Here is a 24,561-nt window from a genome sequence, read left to right as displayed (position 1 = left end):
AAATATCTGTCATAAGTAACAACATAGTTTTATTCCCAAAACTAAAGTTTAGGCCGAAGACTACATTGAATCATTATTTTAGTTTTTTTTTGAACTGAAAAACAGAGACAGAGCCATGCTCATATATTATAACAGCATTAGATATAAGAAGATTACAGAGTAGATACAAAAGGCTATACCCAAAATAAACAAAAAAAAACAAAAAAAAAAACCCAGAAGTTATCATGAGCTACGGGAACAGAGAGAGCATAGGGAGATAAGGAGCGGACCTAGTCGTCACCATTCAACCCCATAGCTCTCTGATGTAACCCAACAACCCTAACTTCCCAACAGTAAACCAGATATATATACAAACATAACTGGAGAATCAACAGATAACTAAATTAAGTATCATTGAGACAAGAGTGTTTCATGAGTTCCAAGGACAAAAGATGGGAGCAAGAGGATATTTCTAGTTAAACCATATATCATCATGTATATATTTCTAGTTATCTTTCAACCAAGTTATCCTTCTTACTGTATTTACTATAATCTTATTCATTCGCACACGTTTAATGATGTTACGAGAGCTCTATTAATCCTAACGGAGAATCCTCCCTCTATTATTAGATTGTCATGTTGTAAACTGTTCATTTTCATAGTTTCCCATCGCTTGATCGATCTCTATGCATATAATTAACAAGGATGTGGTATGAAGATGAAATCTTTCCAGCCAATTGCAAGGCTACACGTCCAGTGCTGGGTGTCGTTGTATTCTAAAGTGCATTCCGTTGTCTGCGAGCCGTGGAGAACAAAGTTGGAAACTTGAAAAATCAAACATCAAGACGATCGATGTCACTGTAGTCTGAAGGCAGCTATCAATTTTGCCCCTCTGCTAAGGAATCTGTCTTCATAGGCGGAGCTGAATGGGTGCCTCTGGGTTCCCAGGACACCAGTAAAAACTGAATATCTACCATATAGCATATATAAAAATAACAAAAATATAGATGGTTTAGCGGAAAAGGGTCTCAAGGAACCCAGCATGCGCGCAGGTTCGAATCTCGCAAGGAACCCAGCATGCGCGCGGGTTCGAATTTTTTTAGCTTAATGATAGTTTGGTGGCTTATGTTGAGAGAGATGTATTTTTAGCTTAATGATAGTTTAGTGGCTTAATTATAGGACACCATATGATTAAAATCCTGACTCCGCCACTGTCTGTCTTGTTTTTTTTTTATATTTAAGAAAAGTAGCTACAGGTCTACACACAGCACAAGGTGCATACACTCATCTACAACATATAGGCCGCCATAATTAGTTAATTCGTTAAATGTTTAGACTCACCACGGGGAGGTTCGGACGGTCGAGAGGTTTCAATACAACTCCTAAGTTCACGAGTTTAATTTCGGGCTAGATTAAAAAAAATTAATAATAATAATTGATTAAATGCTTTAACATCAATAAGAAATACAGAAAACTAACAATCTCAAACATTTTAATGGCTCTCAAATTGCGGTAAATAATTGCTTTCTTTACCAATGAAGCGCAAACGTATAGGACATGTTATTTAGTATTGATTACTTATAGATAGTGCCAAATAAGATATAACAAAATACGGGTACAAGGCAAATAAAATTGAAACAAAATATATACCAGCGTTCACAATTTTCCATGCGCGCGCAAGCGAGCAAATTTGCACGGGGACCGCTCGTGCGCGCACAAGAATTTCTCACGCCGGCACACTGTACAACCGTCCAAAAGAAGCAGAACCAAGCTACCGTTGTTGCGTGCAAGACCGCAACGCGAACCCATCCAAGTCCAAAAAATTTGCGTCCCTCTATGTCTGAATAACCCTCATGTGTGATAATTGCTGCTTACTTGGCAAAGCCCGATTGGCCGGTCAACATGCAGTAGGCCAATAATCGGATGCCCAAATGATAAGCAGAATCTAAAAAAAACATGAGACCAACAAGATAATTGGATATCCAGTACAAATGATGATAAGCAAAATCTCCACATGTAAGGCTATTATCTAACAAGTATAGAACTAGAAACTTAAGGGATCTTTGATTTTACTTCAACTATAATTTTAATGTAATTCCTAAAAAAAAAAAAATTCAACTTGAGAATATTGCAATTTGCGTTTGCGGTTGTATTTGCAGGCGTTCGTTTTTTGGGAAATAAATGTACAATGAACTTCTGTTGGGGGTTGGTTGCAGTTACAGCTATAACCTAAGAGCCTGTTTGGATTTGTAGGGGGTGAAGGGAAGTTAAGGGAAACTAGGTGAGAGAATGGAAGGGAAGGGAGTTCTCTTCCTCTTGGTTACACCCCAATTTGGGGGATAACAAATTTTATACTATTAGGGGGTGAACCAAGGGGAACTAGGGTGAATAACTTCACCTCCTAAATGTTCCCAAACAAGGTGAATGAAGGTGAATGGTTCCCCTAACTTCCCTTCACCCTTATTCCCCTCAATCCAAACAAGCCCTAAAGCTGTAACTGCAACTTAAGCACAAATTTGTGTATTAGAAGATATTTTGTAACCGCAGCCGCAATCGTGTTCTGGGTTTTATTAAGACATGAGTCCCTTAAAGCTTCAATAATTCCATATGAATTCCTCAAATATTTGAAATTGCTTACAAAGGGGGTTGGGCGAAAAAACATAACTGAAGGGCGTTTCGGTCATTGAGGGACGAAATTGCAAGAAACGTTAGGATCTGAGGGACTTGTGAGCAATTTCATAGATTTGAGGGGCTAGTACGAAATTATTGAAAGTTCGAGGAACAAATAACTGGCACTGGCTGACCCAGAATATCTCAGATGAATACATGCAATTGCGACGCTGCAACCAAACAACCCCTAAAGACAAGAGAAATGAGAATAGGACTAAAGGTAACTCCTTGCAGGCAACAATAGGCATCATATGCAGCACCTGGTTGGTTCACATTGCTTTCGTGTTTCAAAATTCAGAGGAGCTAAGGACAAAGGAAACGATTCTTTCCTAACACCGTTGGAAATGGATCCTCGTGTCTTCTGCAAGTGCCAGCTTACCCTACTGAGTGATCCAGCTTACTGGTTTTTATTACGTCTGCTATAAAAGCCAAACAGGGCCACTCTCAAACAAAGGGACTGGACCTGGGAGATATTTTCACCCTCTAGTTTCATTTGTTATTTTCAAAAACATCACCGAGGGACATTTTGGTCACTGAGAGACAAAATTGCAAGAAACCTTGGGATCTAAGGGACTCATGAGCAATTTCATATACACGAGGGGGTAGTACGAAATGATTGAAAGTTTGACGGACAAATAACTGCACCTGACCCAAAATATCTCAGATGCATACATTCAATTGTGACTGCTGCAACCAAACAACCCCTAAAGACAAGAGAAATGAGAATACCTCTCAATGTAACTCCTTGCAGGCAAAGATAGCTTCATATGCAGCACCTGGTTGGTTCACATTTCACCCGTGTTTCAAAATTCAGAGGAGCTAAGGACAAAGGAAACGACTCTGTCGCTCCTAACACTGGTGGAAATGGATTCTCGTGTCTTTCGCAAATCTACTGAATCCAGCATTGCCAGCTACTGAGTGATGCCGCTCACCGGTTTTTATCACCTCAGGTATAAAAGCCAAACAGGGCCACTCTCAAACAAAGGGACTGGACTCGGAGTTATTTTCACCGCCTAGCTTCGTTTGTTATTTTCAAAAATATCACTGAGGGACATTTTGGTCACTGAGAGACGAAATTGCAAGAAACCTTGGGATCTAAGGGACTCATGAGCAATTTCATATACACGAGGGGCTAGTACGAAATGATTGAAAGTTTGACGGACAAATAACTGCACCTGACCCAAAATATCTCAGATGCATACATTCAATTGTGACTGCTGCAACCAAACAACCCCTAAAGACAAGAGAAATGAGAATACCTCTCAATGTAACTCCTTGCAGGCAAAAATAGCTTCATATGCAGCACCTGGTTGGTTCACATTTCACCCGTGTTTCAAAATTCAGAAAAGCTAAGGACAAAGGAAACGACTCTGTCGCTCCTAACACTGGTGGAAATGGATTCTCGTGTCTTTCGCAAATCTACTGAATCCAGCATTGCCAGCTACTGAGTGATGCCGCTCACCGGTTTTTATCACCTCTGGTATAAAAGCCAAACAGGGCCACTCTCAAACAAAGGGACTGGACTCGGAGTTATTTTCACCGCCTAGCTTCGTTTGTTATCTTCAACTCTTTCTCTTTCTCTCATATCCCATATAATTTAGGCAGCTTCATCTGCAATCACAAACTCTGCAGTATCACCACAAGCCTGCACAAAGAAAGAGAGAAAATGACAGTGATGAACTATTAGGGAAAATTGGAAAGGTTGATTAAAGTAAACAAAACTAGGGTTAATTGTATACACACCCCCTGTGCTACGATGATACCTCCCTACACTTTTTATTAGCACTTACGAAGCCTGAAGCTCAGAAGACTTTAACTATTTTACCGCCACTTAACATGACGATTTAGTCTTTGTTTCCATGAGGGCAGAAGATAATTTATCATGTGATTCTCATGTGATATCTCAACCGAACTTTGGAAACAATGTCATCTTGATTTCATGGCGAGTAAGTGTTAATAAAATAGGGGACATATAGTGGGGGTATCAGATGACATGAACAGGAAAAAATAATAATACAGTACCAAGCACAAAAGATACTCCTCTTTACCCGAAGCACTTACTTCTTTGGTGCGAGTAAAGTCAATTATTGGCAGTGTTCAGTTTGCAAACTTAGAGTTGGTGCCAGTTATCTAGCATTCTAATAATTTATATGTGCAGTTATCGATACTGTATTTCGCACATGTTGATAAAAAAATGGTTAGCATGTGAAAGTTCCTAATAACCTGAAGCCAATTGTTATGGATAAACTTGACAAAGTAAAAGAAAGTGGCATTAGCGTGAATTCAGAGTTAGTGCTCTTCTGCTTTGTTGATCAGGGGCTGAACTGCATATGGGACAAAAGTAGTGCAACATACATAATTACACGAGATACTTAACAACATGAGGTTTTGTTTCTTATGGGCTTCACAAAATAATTATTGTATAATGAAATTAGATGAGCGACCATTTCATACCATAACTTTCTGAGATTTATTTACCAAGTTATTCCTCAAATATGAGATCAACCCCTAAAGCAACAAAACCTCTGAATGAAGATTGAAATGATTTTACCACAAATGTGTGCTTTAAAACAGACATGTTGCCAATGTTGCTCCCTTGATTGCGAGATAATAGCAGCCGTACATGAGGTACACTCTTCCAACTCTCTCCCAAGGCAGGCTTCAAACTTCCTCCCTCTCCACTGACCATATGATTTGTTACCTGCATCACAACGAACAAATATTATTCACACAACTTATAAGAAGCGCTTCATTGAATAAGTTACAAGATTACTGTTAGAATGGGGGTGTAGATCAAACCTCATTTTTCAATGAGGAGCGTCGGCGAGGAGCTACGATGAGCTCGCAGGCGATCTTCGGCAGCACAGGCGACCTCTGCGTTCAAACCCCGACCTCTGCGTTCGAACCCCGAGCTCTGTGTTCTTTTGGCGGATCCGACCTCTGCGTTTACCCCCGACTTTGGCGTCCGTGGGCCGCTGGCGACAGGCTGTCGCCAGCCCATCAACTCCGCCTATATAAACCCCCCATCGCCTAGGGTTTTGCTGCGATTTTTCCCCCTCCTCCGATTTTCTCTCTGGCGGCTGCCCTAAAATCGCTGCTGCGATTTTGTTTTAATCCCCAGCTTCAACAGTATTTGAAGGGGGATTTAAGAAGAGAGAGAAAGAGAATTAAAGAGGGTTTTATATTGTGGGGTTATTCATTTATTCTCAAGTGAGACTTGAAAAGGGTTCATACCCTTTAATTATTAACACTGTGGCTACAGTGTTTATTTGAGAAATCTCAGTTTTGGGATTTGCTCTTGATTTGTAATTTCTTGTTTGATTAATAAGAAATTATCTGTGTGGCTCTCGAGGGCGTAGGCAGTTGCCGAACCTCGTTAAAACTTGATGTACTTTTCTATACTGCGTTTCCGTTGTATTAGGGATTTCGGCGTTAAATTCCCAACTGGTATCAGAGAGTGAAACGATCTAGAAGAAGTCAGATTCAAGTGAGAGCCATGGCCGCAGATGAGGCAAAAATGAGACTTGAGAAATTTGATGGAACAGATTTCGGATTCTGGAAAATGCAGATAGAGGATTATCTGTATCAGAAAAATCTGTATCAACCACTATCGGGGAAGAAGCCGGATTCTATGAAGGAAGAAGAGTGGAACCTTCTAGATAGACAAGCCCTCGGAGTTATCAGATTGACGTTGACTCGCAATGTTGCGTTCAACATAGCGAAGGAGAAGACCACGGCAGGTCTTATGCCAGCTCTCTCAAATATGTATGAGAAGCCATCAGCCGCAAATAAAGTTCATTTAATGCGGTGGTTATTCAATCTGAAAATGGCGGAAGGCGCGTCAGTAGCACAACACCTCAATGAACTTAATACGGTTACAACCCAATTGAGTTCAGTTGAGATTGAGTTTGATGATGAAGTTCGGGCGTTGATACTTTTATCTTCCCTACCAGAGAGTTGGAACGCTACAGTCACAGCTGTGAGTAGCTCGTCGGGAAACAGTAAGTTGAAGTTCGACGACGTTCGTGATTTGGTTCTCAGTGAGGAGATCCGACGGCGAGAGACTGGTGAAGCTACAACCTCTTCAGTATTGCATACAGAGTCAAGAGGTAGAAATTCAACCAGAAACGGACGAGGAAAATCAAACTACAGAGGTAGATCAAAGGACAGGAGGTCCAAATCAAGGAATCCAAGCAACAACTCGAAGGCTATCGAATGTTGGAATTGTGAAAAGACCGGGCATTACAAGAATCAGTGCAAGAGCGCACAGAAGGAGAAGGAAGCGAAGACAGAGGTGAATGTCACCTCCACTTCAGGAGGAGATGACGCATTGATATGCTCTTTGGAGAGCAAGAAGGAATCTTGGGTGTTAGATTCAGGAGCGTCGTTCTATGCTACTTCTCAGAAAGAATTATTCGAGAAGTATACCCTTGAAAATCTTGGATACGTATATCTTGGTGATGATCAACCATGTGCTATTGTGGGCAAAGGCGTGGTAAAAATTAAGTTGAACGGGTCTGTATGGGAGCTGAAGGATGTCAGGCATATTCCCGACCTGAGAAAGAATTTAATATCCGTAGGCCAGTTGGCTGGCGAAGGATATACCACGACCTTCCATGGAGATGATTGGAAGATCTCAAAGGGCGCAATAACGATTGCCCGAGGCAGAAAGACTGGTACCCTATATATGACAGCAGGTGCACGTTGTTTGATTTCAGTTGCAGCAGGCAATGAAACTTCAAAGCAGTGGCACCAGAGACTCGGTCATATGAGTGAGAAGGGGATGAAGATCATGCACACAAAGGGAAAACTCCCAGGACTGCAGTCAGTGGAGATGGATGTGTGAAGAATGTATACTTGGAAAGCAGAAGAGAGTCAGCTTTCAGACAAGTGGCAGAACCCCCAGGAAAGAGAAACTAGAGCTCGTTCACTCAGATGTGTGGGGACCAACAACCACCGCGTCCATTGAGGCAAATCCTAAAAAATACATAGGATCCGTGTGTTCGACACGTGTATCCGACACGGACACGACACGACACGGCTTCATGTTATGCGTGTCCGTGCTTCATAGGCTAGAGCACGTTCACTCAGATGTGTGGGGACCAACAACCACCGCGTCCATTGGTGGAAAACACTACTTCGTGACTTTTATCGATGATCACTCTCGGAAAGTGTGGGTCTACTTTCTGAAGCATAAGTCAGAAGTATTTGAGGCTTTCAGGAGATGAAAAGCTATAGTCGAAAATAAGACAGGTCCGAGAATAAAGAAGCTCGGGACCGACAATGGCGGTGAGTATGAAGACACCGGATTCAAAAAGTTCTGCTATGAGCACGGGATCAGAATGGAGAGAACCGTGCCCGGCACGCCTCAGCAAAATGGTGTAGCTGAGCGGATGAACCGAACGTTGACGGAGAGAGCCAGAAGCATTCAGGTACAGTCAGACCTACCGAAGCAGTTCTGAGCAGAAGCGGTCAATACAACAGCTTACTTGATCAACCGAGGTCCATCGGTTCCATTGGAACACAGAATACCAGAGGAGGTATGGTGCGGAAAGGAGGTAAAACTCTCACATCTTAAAGTTTTCGGTTGTGTAGCTTACGTGTATATTAGTGATCAAGGCAGGAATAAGCTTGATCCCAAGTCAAAGAAATGCACTTTCATCGGCTATGGTGAAGATGAGTTCGGCTACCGCATTTGGGACAACGAAAACAAGAAGGTGATCAGGAGCAGAGATGTGATATTCAACGAGAAGGTGATGTACAAGGACATGCACAAGACAGATGACTCAGAGAGCGAGTCAATATTTGTAGATGCAGATGATGTCCCGAGTAACCTCTCGGAAGAACCCAATGCAGAGGGTCCTCAGCTAGAAGAGCCTGTTGGACAAGATGGTGCGCAAGAGCCCGACGCACCAGCTCCGATTTTGAGGAGATTTTCTCGTCCTCCTGTACCAAACAGGAGATATATGAACTATCTGTTGTTGACAGATGGTGGGGAGCCTGAAAGCTATGATGAAGCTTGTCAGTGTGGAGATGCGAGCAAGTGGGAGCTTGCCATGAAAGATGGGATGAAGTCCCTCATCTCAAACCAGACGTGGGAACTAGCTGAGTTGCCCACGGGAAAGAAAGCACTCCACAACAAATGGGTGTACCGGGTGAAAGAGGAGCAAGATGGTTCCAGAAGATATAAAGCCCGGCTAATTGTCAAGGGATTCCAGCAGAAGGAAGGAATTGACTACACCGATATTTTCGTTCCCTTGGTAAAGCTAAATACTATCAGGACCGTGATGAGTATTGTAGCAATTGAAAATCTTCATCTCGAGCAGTTAGACGTAAAGACGGCGTTTCTTCACGGAGATCTGAAAGAGGAGATATACATGCACCAGCCAGAAGGTTTCTCAGAAGAAAAGAAGAACCTGGTGTGCAGACTCAAGAAGAGCTTGTATGGCCTGAAACAAGCCCCAAGACAGTGGTACAAGAAGTTTGACGGCTTCATGCACAAGGAAGGTTTTCAGAAGTGCAATGTCGATCACTGTTGCTACTTCAAAAGATATCAGTCCAGCTATATCATCGTACTGCTGTATGTTGATGATATGTTGCTTACAGGAGCAGATATGGAGGATATCAGAAGTTTGAAGCAGCAGCTGTCAAAGGAGTTTGACATGAAGGACTTGGGTCCAGCGAAAAAGATCCTTGGAATGCAAATCACGAGAGATAAGAAGAGAGGTCTCTTGCAGTTATCTCAGACGGAGTACATCAACCGTGTTTTGCAGAGATTCAACATGGGCGACGCCAAGCCTGTGAGCACACCCTTGGCCAGCCATTTTCGTCTATCGAATGATCAGTCTCCTCAGTCAGAAAAAGAGAAAGAGAGTATGGCTCAGGTTCCTTACGCCTCAGCTATCGGAAGTTTGATGTACGTAATGGTTTGTACGAGACCAGATATTGACCATGCAGTGAGAGTGGTCAGCCGGTTTATGTCGAATCCAGGAAAAGCTCATTGGGAAGCGGTCAAGTGGATTCTGAGATATCTACGAGGCACCACACAGAAGTGTTTGCACTTTGGTAAGGGAGAGGTAGAAGTGCAAGGGTACGTAGATGCAGACTTCGACGGCGAAGTTGATCACCGAAAAGCACCACCGGCTATGTATTCACCGTCGGAACTACAGCTGTTAGTTGGATGTCACAGGTACAGAAGATTGTTACCCTATCCACTACAGAAGCTGAGTATGTTGTAGTGACTGAAGCCAGTAAAGAGATGATATGCCTTCAGGGTTTGTTAACAGAGCTGGGATTCAAACAGGAGAAGAATGTTTTGCACAGTGATAGCCAGAGTGCGATACACTTGACGAAGAATTCAGCATTTCACTCTAGAACGAAGCATATTGCGCTTCGGTATCACTTCATCAGATCCCTGTTGGAAGATGACGTGTTACAACTGGAAAAGATTCCAGGGAGTAAGAATCCAGCAGATATGTTAACAAAGACGGTGACTGTTCAGAAACTGGAGTTGTGCGCAACTTCAGTTGGCCTTCATGCATAAGATGATGAGGGCGGAGCCACACAGAAAAGGAGCTTGATGAGATAGCATGTTGACGGCGGTTTGATCTCCAAGTGGGAGATTGTTAGAATGGGGGTGTAGATCAAACCTCATTTTTCCAATGAGGAGCGCCGGCGAGGAGCTCCGACGAGCTCGATGTCGACGCAGGCGAAGCCACAGGCGAGGTCCAGGCGATCTTCGGCAGCACAGGCGACCTCTGCGTTCAAACCCCGACCTCTGCGTTCGAACCCCGAGCTCTGTGTTCTTTTGGCGGATCCGACCTCTGCGTTTACCCCCGACTTTGGCGTCCGTGGGCCGCTAGCGACAGGCTGTCGCCAGCCCATCAACTCCGCCTATATAAACCCCCCATCGCCTAGGGTTTTGCTGCGATTTTTCCCCCTCCTCCGATTTTCTCTCTGGCGGCTGCCCTAAAATCGCTGCTGCGATTTTGTTTTAATCCCCAGCTTCAACAGTGTTTGAAGGGGGATTTAAGAAGAGAGAGAAAGAGAATTAAAGAGGGTTTTATATTGTGGGGTTATTCATTTATTCTCAAATGAGACTTGAAAAGGGTTCATACCCTTTAATTATTAACACTGTAGCTACAGTGTTTATTTGAGAAATCTCAGTTTTGGGATTTGCTCTTGATTTGTAATTTCTTGTTTGATTAATAAGAAATTATCTATGTGGCTCCCGAGGACGTAGGCAGTTGCCGAACCTCGTTAAAACTTGGTGTACTTTTTCTATACTGCGTTTTCGTTACATTAGGGATTTCGGCGTTAAATTCCCAACAATTACATCCGTTCAAAGGTGAAAGGTGGAAGCAATACTTGCTAACATCATATATAGTGCCCATTACATAATGTGAGATCCTCTTTCAAAAGTTCCTGATGATAGAAGTAGATTGGTGCTTGTTAGTGAGGTTTGGAACATAATCATGCCAGATGAGCTGAAATGCCCAACTGAGGCCATTTCCAGATTTTAATGGACTAGGCATATACAATAGATATGACGGCAAGCTTCAGTTCATTGCTAGTTGCCATTAGCATTTAGGATGTATTTGGGATAGAGTGCTTTGAGCCTCATGTTGTTCCAATTACATCCAATCTTCAAAATATATGTTTGTTTGCGCTTCATAACAACACCAAACAGTTGTTGCAACGTGGTATAGGTTAAGGATAGGGGATTTGCAGCTGCATTCAAATTGGAAAGTGTTCAATAGCAGGAGTTGGAACTAAATGATGTTGTAAATGCATTTTTTGTTCCTATTCTTCCTAACCAAATATACCTTACATCTGTAACATGCTAGAAACCAAAAGATACTCTATCAGCAGAGAATACAAAATAGACAGATACATCCAGTGTAGGAAATGCCACTTCGTAAGGGAAGACATTGATGTTACCAGGTACTTCTACCATGAAGCCGTACCCGTACCGGACACGTACCCGACATGTACCCCTATCCAAACTTCATGGACACTCCCTTGGATATATGCATATATTTTTTAAGATATGTATCAATTATATGATATATGTTTTAATTTAAAACACTTGTCATACACTTCTTGGACGCATATCCTACATTTCTTAAAGCTCGTTCGACATGGGTCGTGATCGTTTCAGCCCATATCAACGTTCAAAACTATAATTTTAAAGGGTCTTTCGGGTGGCTATTAAAAAATGAGCGGTTTCAAATTTATAATAACCAACATAATGAAAGAAACTTAAAAACATGATATGAATTGTAATTCTAATAACACATGAATTTAAAAACAATAATAATCTCATGTAAATTATTAAAATCAATATGTGTGCATAGCTGTCCCCCTGTACCCCGCATTTTACAAATTTATCGTGTCTTGTATCCATACCCGCACCCACACCCGTAATGGCACCCGCACCCATTTCCATACAACTTAGGCAGACATTGAAGGATATGGGTGTTACAGATCCAGCCTCCTTGGACACCAATTTTTAGTTTGAGCAGTTGTCTGGTATACTATAGCTATTTCACCAAAGAAACAGGACAATTCTTATGTTTTCACCTAGGGGAAATTACCTTGCAAGAAGACAACAAGAGAGCTGTGAACAAACACGAAAGTTTCCTCGAACATTCATTTGAAGGTGCAGGTACCATATCTATTATAGTCTAGTCATATCTGCGTACCACAAATAGCTTGAATAACCCGTATACACTTTAACCTGGGAAGCTCCCACACATTTAAGCTCCCGATTGTGGTTCAATTTAATTTTGGAAGAATGTGGGTGGGTCAAAAAGAAAAACAGGAAACCTCCAAATATAATAATTTGGCCACTACCACTTTCATAATCGATGTAAATGCACTTACTAGTACAGCAAGATTGTATTCATCTGCTAGTTTCTTCAATAAAAATCCAGCTGATATCATCAACAATCGCCCTGCATGTCCAATCATTTTAATAGCTCAGTACACTTCATATTCACAATTGTTCTAATGACCATACACGCTTCTAATTTAATACTATTATACAAAGTAAACCCCTCAATTATAATTTATTAATTACTCAAGTCACTTAGTTTACCAAAACAACGGCAAGAAAATCAACTTGGACAAGTTAACAAGAAGATAAGGTTGTGTTGCATAGCTGACCCATTTTGATTCGAAAAGGCTTGCATGATGATTGTCGCAACAGGGGGTTTCACAGATACAGAAGATGTCTATACAAAAGAGGATAATAACAAAACTGAATAAACACAATAAAGACAAAGAGAACAGCACACAAGGATTTAACGTGGTTTGATCAGTATGACCTACGTTCACGAGCGAGAACAACAGAGAACTTCACTAATCACAAAAGAGAAGATTACAAAAGTAGATCACTCTAATATCTCACCAAACTCACACAAAGAAAAGAACACTCAAAGAAAACTCTCTTTTTGCTTTTTCTATTCAACTCTCTTTCTTTTTCTCTCTGTTCTGAATCTCTATTCGATACTCTAACCCTTCACCACTCTTCTCTATTTATAGCCTTCAAAAGAGTTGGTGAAATAGTATTTTGGATTTGTGGAACAGTATTCTGGGTTGGTGGAACAGTAGTGTTTGGTGGGTTAAAATTCAAAGTCACGTTTTATAAATCTCCACATTGACTTTGAATATGAAGATCTTCTCTTTACTCTTGCTGTCTCGCCAGAAGCCTCTTACGGGCTTAACATCTACTTTGTTGAACTCCAAGCAATTCAAAACAATGCTCGAATTTACGCGAATGTACAAACTTCGTCATTATATCTGCTGGATTATCTGCAGTATCAATTTCCTCAATCTTAATGACTTTAATTTCTCCGATAAAATGATACCTGACATCTATATGTTTGATTTTTTTATGATACATCTGATGCTTCATCAAATGTATAGCACTTTGGCTGTCACAAAATATCAAAGTAACACCTTAATGTAAGCCGAGATCTTCAACCAACCTCTCAACCAAATGGCTTCTTTTACTGTCATATACTCTGTCTCTGTAGTAGACAAAGCAATTGTCGACTGTAGAGTTGCCTTCCAACTAATGACATTACCTGAAAGATTGAATACATAACCTGTCAGTGATCGTCTTTTATCCACATCGCTCGCATAATCTGAATCAGAATAGCCAAGTATACAGCAATCTGAATTTGTGTTCCTGCCAAAATACAATCAATATTAATAAATTCTCTCAAATATGTAAGTATCAATTTCACAGCCTGCCAATGAACCTTTCCAGGTTTATCCATATACCGACTCACAACACTGACTGTACGCGAAATATCTAGACGGGTGCAAATCATAACATACATAATGCTTCCAACTGCACTAGCATAATGAACACAAGACATGTACTGCTCCTATGTCTGAGGTGACAAATCTGCTAAAAGACGAAAATGAGCAGCAATCAGAGTTTTCACAGGCTTCGCATTAAGCATGTCAAATCTCTCCAACACCTTCTTGATGTATTTCTCCTGAAATAGGAATAAACTTCCTTCTCGTCTGTTCCTGTGGATCTCCATCCTCAAAATCTTTTTTGCTGCTCCTAAGTCCTTCATCTCATATTTGAGTTGAGATTTCAACTTGTTGATTTCTAACATATCTTTAGCTGCAATAAATATGTCATCAACATACAAAAGTAAATACACAAAAGAACCATCATTGAGTTTTTTATGATAAACACAAGGATCATATTTACTCCTAGAGTAACCATGCTCAAATATGAAAGTATCAAATCTCAAATACCACTGTCTCGAAGACTGTTTTAACCTATAAAGAGGTTTCTTTAACATGTACACATGATCTTCTTTACATTCAATAATGAACCCCTCTGGCTGATGCATAAAGATTTGCTCCTCAAGCTCGCTATGTAGAAAAACCGTATTTACATCAAGTTGCTCAAGCTCCAAATTAAAATGAGCAACCATGACAAGCAACACGCGGATTGAGGTGTGTTTTTCAACTGGAAGAAATACTTCATTAAAGTCTAAACATTCTGTTTGACTGTAACCTTTAGCTACCAAGCGTGCTTTGCACCTTACAGAATCTAATATCCGGAGCTCCTTTCTTCTTGAAGACCCATTTACAGCCAACAATTTTTTGTCCTTTTGGTGACTTCACTAACTCCCATGTCTTGTTCTTGTAAAAAGACTCCATCTCTTCAGTCATCGCAACAGTCCAATTTGTAACCTCATTGCCACTAATAGCCTCCTTATAGGTGGAAGGCTCTGGAATTTTGGTCGATTCTACTATATTCAAAGCATAAGCAAGCATGTCTGCATAACGTTGAGGAGGTCGTATCTGCCTTTTTGTTCTGCCGGTGGCAATATTGTATTGTTGCTCTTATGGTGCATCAGCATCTGAAGTTGAACCTTTCACGGTATCAACTGATTCAACATGAGTGCCCTCAAGCACTTTCTTTGAAGCTGAGCTCGCTAGTTCCACCTGCTTGCTAGACTCTTTTTCAGTACATGTAGTATTAATAACAAACTCTTTTCTCGGGTAAAGCGTGAATTTTTTATCAAAAGTAGCATCCCTGCTAATAATAAACTTAGGTGATATGGGATCAGAATGCCACAATCTATATCCATTCACCCCAGTAACGTATCCTAGAAAGATAACTTTCTTCGCTCTGGGTTCAAACTTACCATCATTAACATGAAAATAAGCAGAGCAACCAAATGCTCTTAAATAAGAGTAATTAGCAGAGGCACCAGACCATACCTCTTCTGGAGTCTTAACATTAATTATTTATTAAATAGAAAGTTGTATTGACTGCCTCGGCCTAAAAGTCTTTTGACAAACCAGCATTAGAGAAAATGCATCGAGCTCTCTCTAAAAGTGTTCTGTTCATCTTTTTTACAACTCTATTTTGCTGTGGTGTATGCCAAACTGTACGATGACGTACAATACCTTCATTCTTGCAGAATTAGTCAAACTTTGCGGAACAAAACTCCATCTCATTGTCGGTTCTGAGGCGCTTCACTTTCTTTCCTGTTTACTTCTCAATCATAACCTTTCATTGATTGAAGTTTGCAAATACATCACTCTTATGTTTCAAAGGATATACCCAAACTTTTCTGGAAAAATCATCGATCAATGTTAGCAGAAAACGAGCTTCACCTTTCGATGGAACCTGAGAGGAACCCTAAACATCTGAATGGATATAATCTAAAGTATCGGTACTAAAGATGACTCTATGGTGTTTGTCGAAAATACAATGTTCACAAAAGTCTAGCTTACTAGTTTTTTAACCACAAAATAGACCTTATTTGCTCAATACATCTAGTCCTCTCTCACTCTCACTCATATGCCTAACCGCATATACCACAAACGTGTATTGTCAGAATCTGAATTCTCCGAGGATGATACTGCTACAACACCTATCACTGTACTGTCTTCAATGATATAGAGGGTATTTACCTTCTTTTTTTCATAACGATAAGAGAGTCTTTACTAACTCTCAAAACTCCACCTTCAGCCGAAAACTTAAAACCATTAGAGTCAAGGGTGCCTAAAAAAATAAGGTTCTTCTTTAACTTTGGTATATGTCGGACATTGCTTAGTGTTCTAACAATACCATTATGGGTTCTAATCTTAATTGACCTAATACCAACAGTCTTGCAAGACATGTTATTTCCCAACAAGACATTCCCACCGTCAATATATTGATATGTGATAAATCAATCCCTATGTGGACACATATGATAACCCGAATCAAGAACTCACTCATCTTATGAATGAGTATTAACACTAACTGAAAGAACTTCATGTGAACTAGAAGACTCTTCAGTTACAGTAACAACTGAAGGTTTCACCTCCACAAACTTTGACTGTGAATTATCCTTTGCTTTGAGCGCTTGACAATTAGGTTTTATATGTCCATACTTATAACAGTAATAATAACATTCAATATTTTTTCTCGGCATGGACTTTGATCTAGACATATTCCTAGATTTGCCTCTACCACCAACACCCTTTTTAGGACGACCACTAGCGAACAAACCTTCAGCTTGATCCTCTCCTCCTACGACAAACACTTTCTGCTTAACTCTTTTGAATGTAAGGCTAATTTGACATCCTCTAAAGAAAGTGTATCTCTACCGTATAACATGCTATTAACAAAATTCTTATAGGAAGAAGATAATGAACATAACAAAATAAGGGTTTGATCTTCTTCATCAATTTTAACATCAATATTCTTTAAATTCATAAGAATAGTATTAAGTTCATCTAAATGGTATTTAATCTGCATATCTTCCTTCATGCGAAGGATGACGAGGCGTTACTTCAAATAGAGCTTGTTTGTTAGAGATTTCGTCATGTATAAGCTCTCCAACTTGAGCCACAAACCGACAGCGATATCTTCATTGGCAACCTCCCGCAGGACTTCATCGACCAAACAGAGCTGTATGGCACTATGCGCCTTCATCTCCAGCTCTTCTTTCTCATCATCAGGCATGAATTCTAACAACCTGTCCTTTTCAGACAAGACTTTGAACAGTTCTTGATATACTAGAAGAGCCATCATCTTTACTCTTCACAAACTGAAATTGTTTCTCCCATCGAATTTCTCCACTTTGTGTTTTGCAGAAGACATCTTGAAGCCCACTAGGACAGTAACTATAATTGTAAACAGTAACCGTAATTGTGAATAGTAACCATATTTGTGAACAATATTGTACTCGTAAATAGTGTCCAGTGCCCTAAGCCAGTTTTTGATACCACTTTGTTGCAACGGGGGGCTTCACAGACACAAAAGATGTCTATACAAAAGTGGATAACAACACTAAATAAATACAGTGAAGAAAAATAGAACAACACATAAGGATTTAACATGGTTCTGTCAGTATGAACTACATCCACGGGCGAAAATAACAGAGAACTTCACTAATTACGAAAGAAAAGATTACAAAGGAAGATCACTCTAATATCTCACCAAACTCGCACAAAGAAGAGAACACTCAAAGAAAACTCTTTTTTTACTTTTTCTTTTCAACTCTCTCTTTCTTTTTCTCTTTGTTCTGGATCTCTGTTCGATGCTAACCCTTCACCACTCTCCTCTATTTTATAGCATTCAAAAGGTTTGGTGAAATAGTGTTTTGGGTTGGTGGAACAGTGTTCTGGGTTAGTAGAATAGTAGTGTTTGGTGGGTCAAAATTCAAAGTCACATTTTACAATTATGTTATTAGCTTTTAACATAACAAAATCAATTGATAAAGTATTTATCGCTTCAGAGGCTATACATGCAAAATTATCAAATCATATATTGTCATCCAAACACAAAAAGGATCTATATATAGAATGACACAAATTTTATACCCTGAGAATCTTTGCCTCCAAGGACGGGGGCTATCAGAGATGAGATTGAATCGATAATCAATACGCTTGTCTTGGCACTTTCACTTTTCACCTAAAACATTCATCAGAAGCACAAAGATTTAGAAAACAGATATGATTCTTCTTGTAAATTATAACATTATACATCTTGTCCAGTCTAAAGACCTGAACCTTTAATGAGAATTCAAGTTGGTGCAGTACATCCAGCAGCACAAATATGTCATAAACTGACTGACATGTTATACCGGTCATTATCCTTTGAACCCTTCTTTCATTGACCTAAAGATAGCAAACTATTTCTAAAGTGAGTACCACAAAATGAGAAATGAAATGTAGACAACCCATATAGCTAAGGTGATTAATCTTGATGGATCATGGAATCAAATAAATAAGTCTGCTAAGTGATTTTCAAATTTGACCTCTTTAGCTAAGGGGCCTGATAACTGATTTATGATGCAAGCAACGCGGTGAGCAGAAAAGGAATTGGATGTATCCAAGAACACAACACCCAAATGACTGTCTGCAACATGTGAAGCAACATGTAAACAAACCTGTGTGAAGATTGAACTATATGAGATAAAGCTCAACAATGATCAATATGAAATTAAAGTGAATATAGCAAAAGCTAGAGAGGCACCTTCTTCCATGCCTCTCTCTTTAACAAATGGATTTGTCCAAAGGTCTTTCTGGTGCCAATGGCATGTATGATTCAGAAAGCAAATGCATATTCAATTATCTGCATCATTTCAAATGCCTACAAACTAGGAAAGGATGTTTTGAATTTTCTTACTCATGCATCAAATGTAAGAAACGACAATTTCCCAAACTAGATAATCCATGATGTTTGAGGTTCATATATAAAAAGAATTTATTTGAATATCGGTTTCAAAATGGGTTCTTGATCTATACAATGCAAACCATGTCACAAGCGATTCTGTTCATCGCTGTTTCAGCCATTATTTCGTTAATGTCGGTCATATCTAGTTGACTGGATCTTAAATTACTATGCTCCAACACGTATCTCATATTGTTAGAATCGGCATAGAATCAGTTACGTCGTAGCATGCATAGAATGTGTATACTTAAACGTCAGCTTGCTTCATGTATACTTAAACGTAAGCTTGCTTCATTTCATCATTAGCCTGCAACCCATTCTTAAACTTTTAGGTATCGGGGTTACCCTACATGATATCAGACCATTAAGCTTCAAGAGACCATTTGTCCAAACATTGATTTGCTCCTTCTTATTCTACCTTGCAAGCTAGTCAAATGCATAGAGGACTATCCATGTGTCAAAAAGCTCGTGTGAGGGGAGCGCTATATAAATTTCCTTTGGTAAATGTAAAAGTATAGAGCTTTTTCCTGTGAGCACTACTATCTGAGACCATAGCTGGCAAGAACTGAGCCTTGAGCCTTGACACAACCGAATATCAAAAACATTGATTCAAACACATAACATACATGGATGCTTGAGACTTCGAGTTGGCCATAAAAAAATTAGTGCACAAGGAGCTCAGGATGAAGAGCTTCTCACCTGTGTTTTCCCCGAAGATGATGGCCCAACTATTTCTGTCAATTGACCCTCTCGCAGTCCTCCTCCAAGAAGCATATCAATCCTGACCATTAAGGTAAGGCAGACAAGTTGTCACCTAAACTTTACAAAGAAATGTAAACTGAAAATCAGGTTAGTTAAAGACAAATGCTTTATTTCAGAATACCCTTCATATCCGGTGGAAAGAAAATGCTTATTCTGCAAAGTATCCTCAAGCAACTGCACTCCATTCAACCATGGTTGGTGCTGACCATCTATTATAGAGAGAATTTGAGAGATCCCCTATTTTCACGCTTACAGATTTAGATCAACATGTTCCATATGCAAAGTATGAACCCCTTGGGGCCCTTAAATATTTTGAAGACTTAATAAGGTCCAGCAAATATCGATTATGTTGACTGATAACAACACAAAACTAAAAATATTGCAGCTACTACAATGGGATTAAGCAGAAAAAGGTGTACATAATAATTAGAGAAAAAAGTGTATGAACCTTTTTATTCATAGTCACATTGGGTTGGGTTTACTATAAAGTTGAGAGACCTCAAAATAACTAAGAGCATCACCAATGAGATATAACATGGAATCAATTAGTTCAAAATCTTCTCAGCTCTCATTAATGATCTAAGATATAAAGAATAGAAGAAAAAGAAACTGTCCAGTATCTGCTGACTTTGGATTACTGATAGGAGCTATTACTACCAGGGGCAAACTAAATTCAACAGTGCATGTTGTGAGTTAAAAATATTTTTTTCTATGAATTTGTTACCTCCTTCAACTCTTTCGGCCCTGCCTCAGCTTCGGCTAGTGAAACTAACTTGCTGAAGTCGTGGACAAGAAAATCCTCCACTGCATAAAGTAGATAAATAAATTCATGTTAAAACAAGATCTTATTTTCTGTCTGAAAAATTACAGTAAACGCACTGAACTATACTACATATCTGAAAGGAAGCAAGAGATATACGAAAAATTAATAAGGAATACGATATAGCTAACACATCTTATCTCTATTATTGCCATAGCAGACTCTTCTATGCATTTAAGTATAAGCATTTCCAATTAGTTCCCTATCATTTTCAGTTTCCCTTTCAATAAGAAAACAATGTCTCCTTACATATTAGTAAAGTTAGAATTCCAGGCATTAAATTAATGAGTGGAGACTAGATGGAGAGGCAAAAAACAAGCCATCCCATGTTGATAGCTAATCATATTATCATACTACACCAATATAACCAAGTAAACACTTTTGTCTCCAAGGCAGGAAAAAATTTAAAATGAAATAAAATAAAATAAAATAAAAATCAAGACATATTCCATGTAACAGTGAATAAAATGATTTAAAAGTAAAAGGGTAGTCATGATAAATGTATTATCTAAATATTGTATCTAGTTTACAGTAATAATAGCAAGTCCAAAATTAACGGAGAACTCTTATTAAGTATCCAAGTCTTTGGATTTTCTTCACTTCCATTACTACAATAATGCTCTAATTTAGGATCTTGAAAATGGGATGACAATGACAAAAGGATACCTCACCTGATTGTACCAACCACTAACCTTTGAAAAAGGTCAATGCTCTCAGTTAGAGTCCCGGACAATCATAGATGGTGATGACTGCAATCATAGATAGGGAAGGAGAGGCTCTACAATGTATGTCGATTGGTGATTCAATATAGTTTTGTCTTTGGGCCTGAAGACCTTTGAGTCTAGGTTTAGTTAAATCGCAATTTGTAGATGCGCAGCTAGCAGTTTTTGAATGATATATACGATGACATTAATTGTTATGAGTGATCCCAAAGATGATACGTTATCAACAATAACAACCTCACTTCTTCCTGAGAGGTTTCAAACAAATATTCTACCTACTCTAAAATTGAAGTAAGCAAATAAGCTTCTTGACCCCCTAGACTAACAAAAAGTGTAAAATCAGAATGGTACTTTTTCAAATATCCCAATTTTTCAGATTGCATCAGATAAGGATGTGTGAAATGCAACATTCTTGTGTTACACAAGTTTGAAGTAGATGACAAGATGGGCAACATGTATACACAAGTTAAAAAGGAACTACCACTAGGAGTTAGGGTCCACAACCCCCCACTCCAACACAAAAAAAAACTTAGGTTTGTTTCGCACATAGCTCCCTAAACTTTTTTATCTCACAAAACCCCCTGAACAATGGGGTTTCTCACAAAATTACCACGAACTTCAAACTTTTCTTGCCTAACCCCCCGGAATGTAATTAACGAATAACTAATATGTTCCTGAGCAATGTTACAGAAAGCGCTAGGTGGCCTAGCCGTTGAACCAGACGTCTAGCGCCTAGGTGGCTCCTAGACGGGGCCTAAGCGGTTTTCCTATTTTTATTTTTTAATTACAATAACTGATAGTAAATACCAATGTTATAGAAAGATTAGGCGCCGGACTGGTGCCTAGGAGGATTACTTTTTTCGTTTAAGTGGTGGTGGAGGCTTTGCTGAAGGTCAGAGGAGGTGTTTATAGTTGGAGGCTGGAGGAGTTTAGAGGAGGTTGGAGGACATGGAGACTGTAACCGAGGAAATTACGATTAAAACCTAAAGGATGCAGTCCATGTAAGCAAATACAGTCCATGTAAGCAAATCACTCCCTTAGGCGCTCCCAAAACCTAGGTGCACATCCTAGGTACTGCCTATGCACTATGCGGGCGACCAATGTACCACCTAGGTTTAGGCGTACGCCTGGGCAGACTAGGCGGATGCTTTTTTAAAACATTGCTCCTGAGAGAAAAAAGTCCTTTTAGTCATTTTCCTTTTATAGGCTACATACGTCTCCCTCCAATTTGAGTTTCTTTTCTCTAAAGGACATTTCGTTTGTTTGCCAATCCTGCGTAGGGGATCCGGGAAGAAAACTGTAAAATTTATAGTTCAGGGGGGTTTGTGAGACACCCCAAAGTTTATGGTGGTTTTGTAAGGCAGAAAAAGTTTGAGATTATGTGAACCAAACTGTACGAAGTAACTTGCTACAATTCTTTGCATGAGTTAGAAGAGTAAACCAAACAGTACGACAAATCTCACATTACTTCTGTTACCGCAAGTAACAATCATGTGGGGTCCTTTGTCATGAACTGTAATCATGGCACATGTGGCCCTCTACTTTTGAAGATGTAAAAGTCTTATGGTACCAAAGTAGTATAACTAGCATTAACCAGATTAGAATATGATAGATGCACAAAGTGGAGACACTGGCACATACTCTAATTCTCAGTACGCGAGATGAAAATGATAGTTAGACGGACCCCGGTCTGAAAATTAAACAGCATATCAAGGTTCTCTCCCTAAAGTAGTTCGGTCGATTGAACACCGATTTCTTTTAGAAAATACCTAAAGCAAACCTTCAAAAACCACAGCCCTTTCTGTTTTCAGTGATAAACATGTAAGAAATCAGATAAATTCTGATTTCATATGCTAATCATAATAAGGCATCATTGCAACTCGTACTCGACCTAAATTTCTTCAGTCAAAATCTAATCGAACACTTCACCTAAACCTCTATTCATTTGCTTGATAATCGAGAAAATTTTCAACAAAAATAATTTTGAAGTCTAATTTAGAGAGCGAGTAGCACAAATTGGGTCACCTGAAAGGGGAGGAGAGAGGATCGAGATCGAACCTGAGAAAATGCCGTGAGAGGCGCAGAATCGCCGGAATCTAGCGTCGAGTATTGGGAACTCGATCTCGAGACTTCGAAGTGGCGGCATCTCGAACTGGGGTTCAGCGACTTCAATTTCAGATTTCTAGGGCTTTTTTTTACAATATTTGAAGGGACAATTTTTCAAAACCAGCCTTTTTATAAAAATATTTTTCAAAAAAAACCTGTTCTAATTTTAATTATCAAAACCGATCCAGTTTCTGTCTCAGGGCTAAAACTAAGTCGATTTTAGCGAAAAAAGTTTTTGGAGTTGAACTCCTGTGAAGTTTTTTACATAACAAAACTTCACGGGATTTAAAAATTTGGGAACTTTTTATATGTAAAAAACTTTACGGAAGATCAACTTTGTAAAGTTTGGGAACTTTTTTTATCAAAACCGACCAAGTTTCAGCTCAAAGTCTGAAACTAGGTCGATTTTGATAATTAAAGTTGAAACAGATCGTCTTTTAAAAATAAGTTTCAAAAAAGATTTGTTTTGAAAATTTGTCCTATTTCGAGAGAAAGAGACGGGAAAAAGAGGGCAGGACTTTTGCCGCTCAAGGGCTGGTTCGGTTAATTACGCATTCGGTACTGGAGTGTTGAATGTGGTCAGAGTGTGGTCACATTTAGTTTGGACAAATTTTCAAAACCAACCTATTTACAAATTTAATAGCAGAAAACAACCTATTTCAGATTTAATTGCAAAAACCGACCTGGTTTCAGCACTGGAGCTGAAACCAGGTCGGTTTTTGAAAATTTTTATCCGAAACTTCACGGGAGTTGAACTCCCGTGAAGTTTCGTAGTTCAAATTTTTTTTTTTTGTACTGGGAAACTTCACGGGAGTTCAACTCCCGTGAAGTTTCGAAAGTTTTTTCACAAAAACCGACCTGGTTTCAGCGCCAAGGCTGAAACCAGGTCGGTTTTTGCAATTAAATCTGAAGTGGGTTGTTTTCTGTGATTAAATTTGTAAATAGGTTGGTTTTGAAAATTTGTCCCATTTAGTTTTGGTGTGAGCTATTTCGTTACATTTTTACTCCATCAATGTTCTACACTCTTCCCTTCTACGTTCTTTTTCCAATTCTTTTTTCCTTTTGAAATTCATTTTACTACATTTTTTTGTTAGGGAGTACCACTCTCGTCCCCCGATAAGTTAATTTTGTTCTTAAGTTATATGTTTTTTCAATATATTAGAATTGGAGAAAATTTTAAAATAGACCGTGTTTAAAAAATCGACTGCTTTTTTATCATGTCAATGAAGTTAATTAAAATTTGATGATTTGTAAAATTTTATTTTTTTAAAACACAAAGGAGCTAGTAGTCC

At 39.3% G+C, this 24,561-nt stretch overlaps 1 protein-coding gene across 5 annotated transcripts; it reads right to left on the bottom strand.

Annotated features, from left to right (window-relative positions):
- On the bottom strand, positions 1,519-23,352 carry LOC109829919 (DNA repair protein RAD51 homolog 4-like). Of its 5 annotated transcripts, none has more exons than XR_002244152.1 (11): positions 23,222-23,352; positions 20,346-20,425; positions 19,743-19,858; positions 19,559-19,640; positions 18,444-18,575; positions 18,196-18,303; positions 18,007-18,097; positions 12,535-12,605; positions 5,201-5,350; positions 3,379-4,294; positions 1,519-1,924 (listed from the first exon to the last, which is right to left on the bottom strand). XR_002244152.1 is itself a non-coding variant. In XM_020397013.1 (10 exons), exons 1-10 carry the CDS (start codon positions 23,307-23,309, stop codon positions 4,247-4,249), a joined length of 966 nt encoding a protein of 321 aa, XP_020252602.1. In that variant the 5' UTR covers positions 23,310-23,352; the 3' UTR covers positions 3,254-4,246. The 5 variants fall into 5 exon arrangements, 1 of the variants encoding a protein (XP_020252602.1); XR_002244153.1 differs by having other exon boundaries at positions 3,909-4,294; XR_002244155.1 differs by lacking the exon at positions 5,201-5,350.

The sequence above is a fragment of the Asparagus officinalis genome, chromosome 2 (genome assembly GCF_001876935.1).
Source record: "Asparagus officinalis chromosome 2, Aspof.V1, whole genome shotgun sequence".
In the NCBI taxonomy this organism is placed as follows: domain Eukaryota; kingdom Viridiplantae; phylum Streptophyta; class Magnoliopsida; order Asparagales; family Asparagaceae; genus Asparagus; species Asparagus officinalis.
Note: the sequence above shows the minus strand (reverse complement) of the source record. Positions and strands in the feature narration are given on the sequence as shown.

Excerpts from the sequence above, each read along its gene's own strand:
- LOC109829919 (XM_020397013.1), bottom strand. The coding sequence starts at position 23,309 with ATGCCGCCACTTCGAAGTCTCGAGATCGAGTTCCCAATACTCGACGCT. Across the intron at positions 20,426-23,221 it reads CTCTCACGGCATTTTCTCAG|TGGAGGATTTTCTTGTCCAC; the intron begins GTTCGATCTCGA and ends TACTTTATGCAG. Across the intron at positions 18,304-18,443 it reads CAGGCCCCTTAGCTAAAGAG|GTCAATGAAAGAAGGGTTCA; the intron begins GTCAAATTTGAA and ends TGCTATCTTTAG.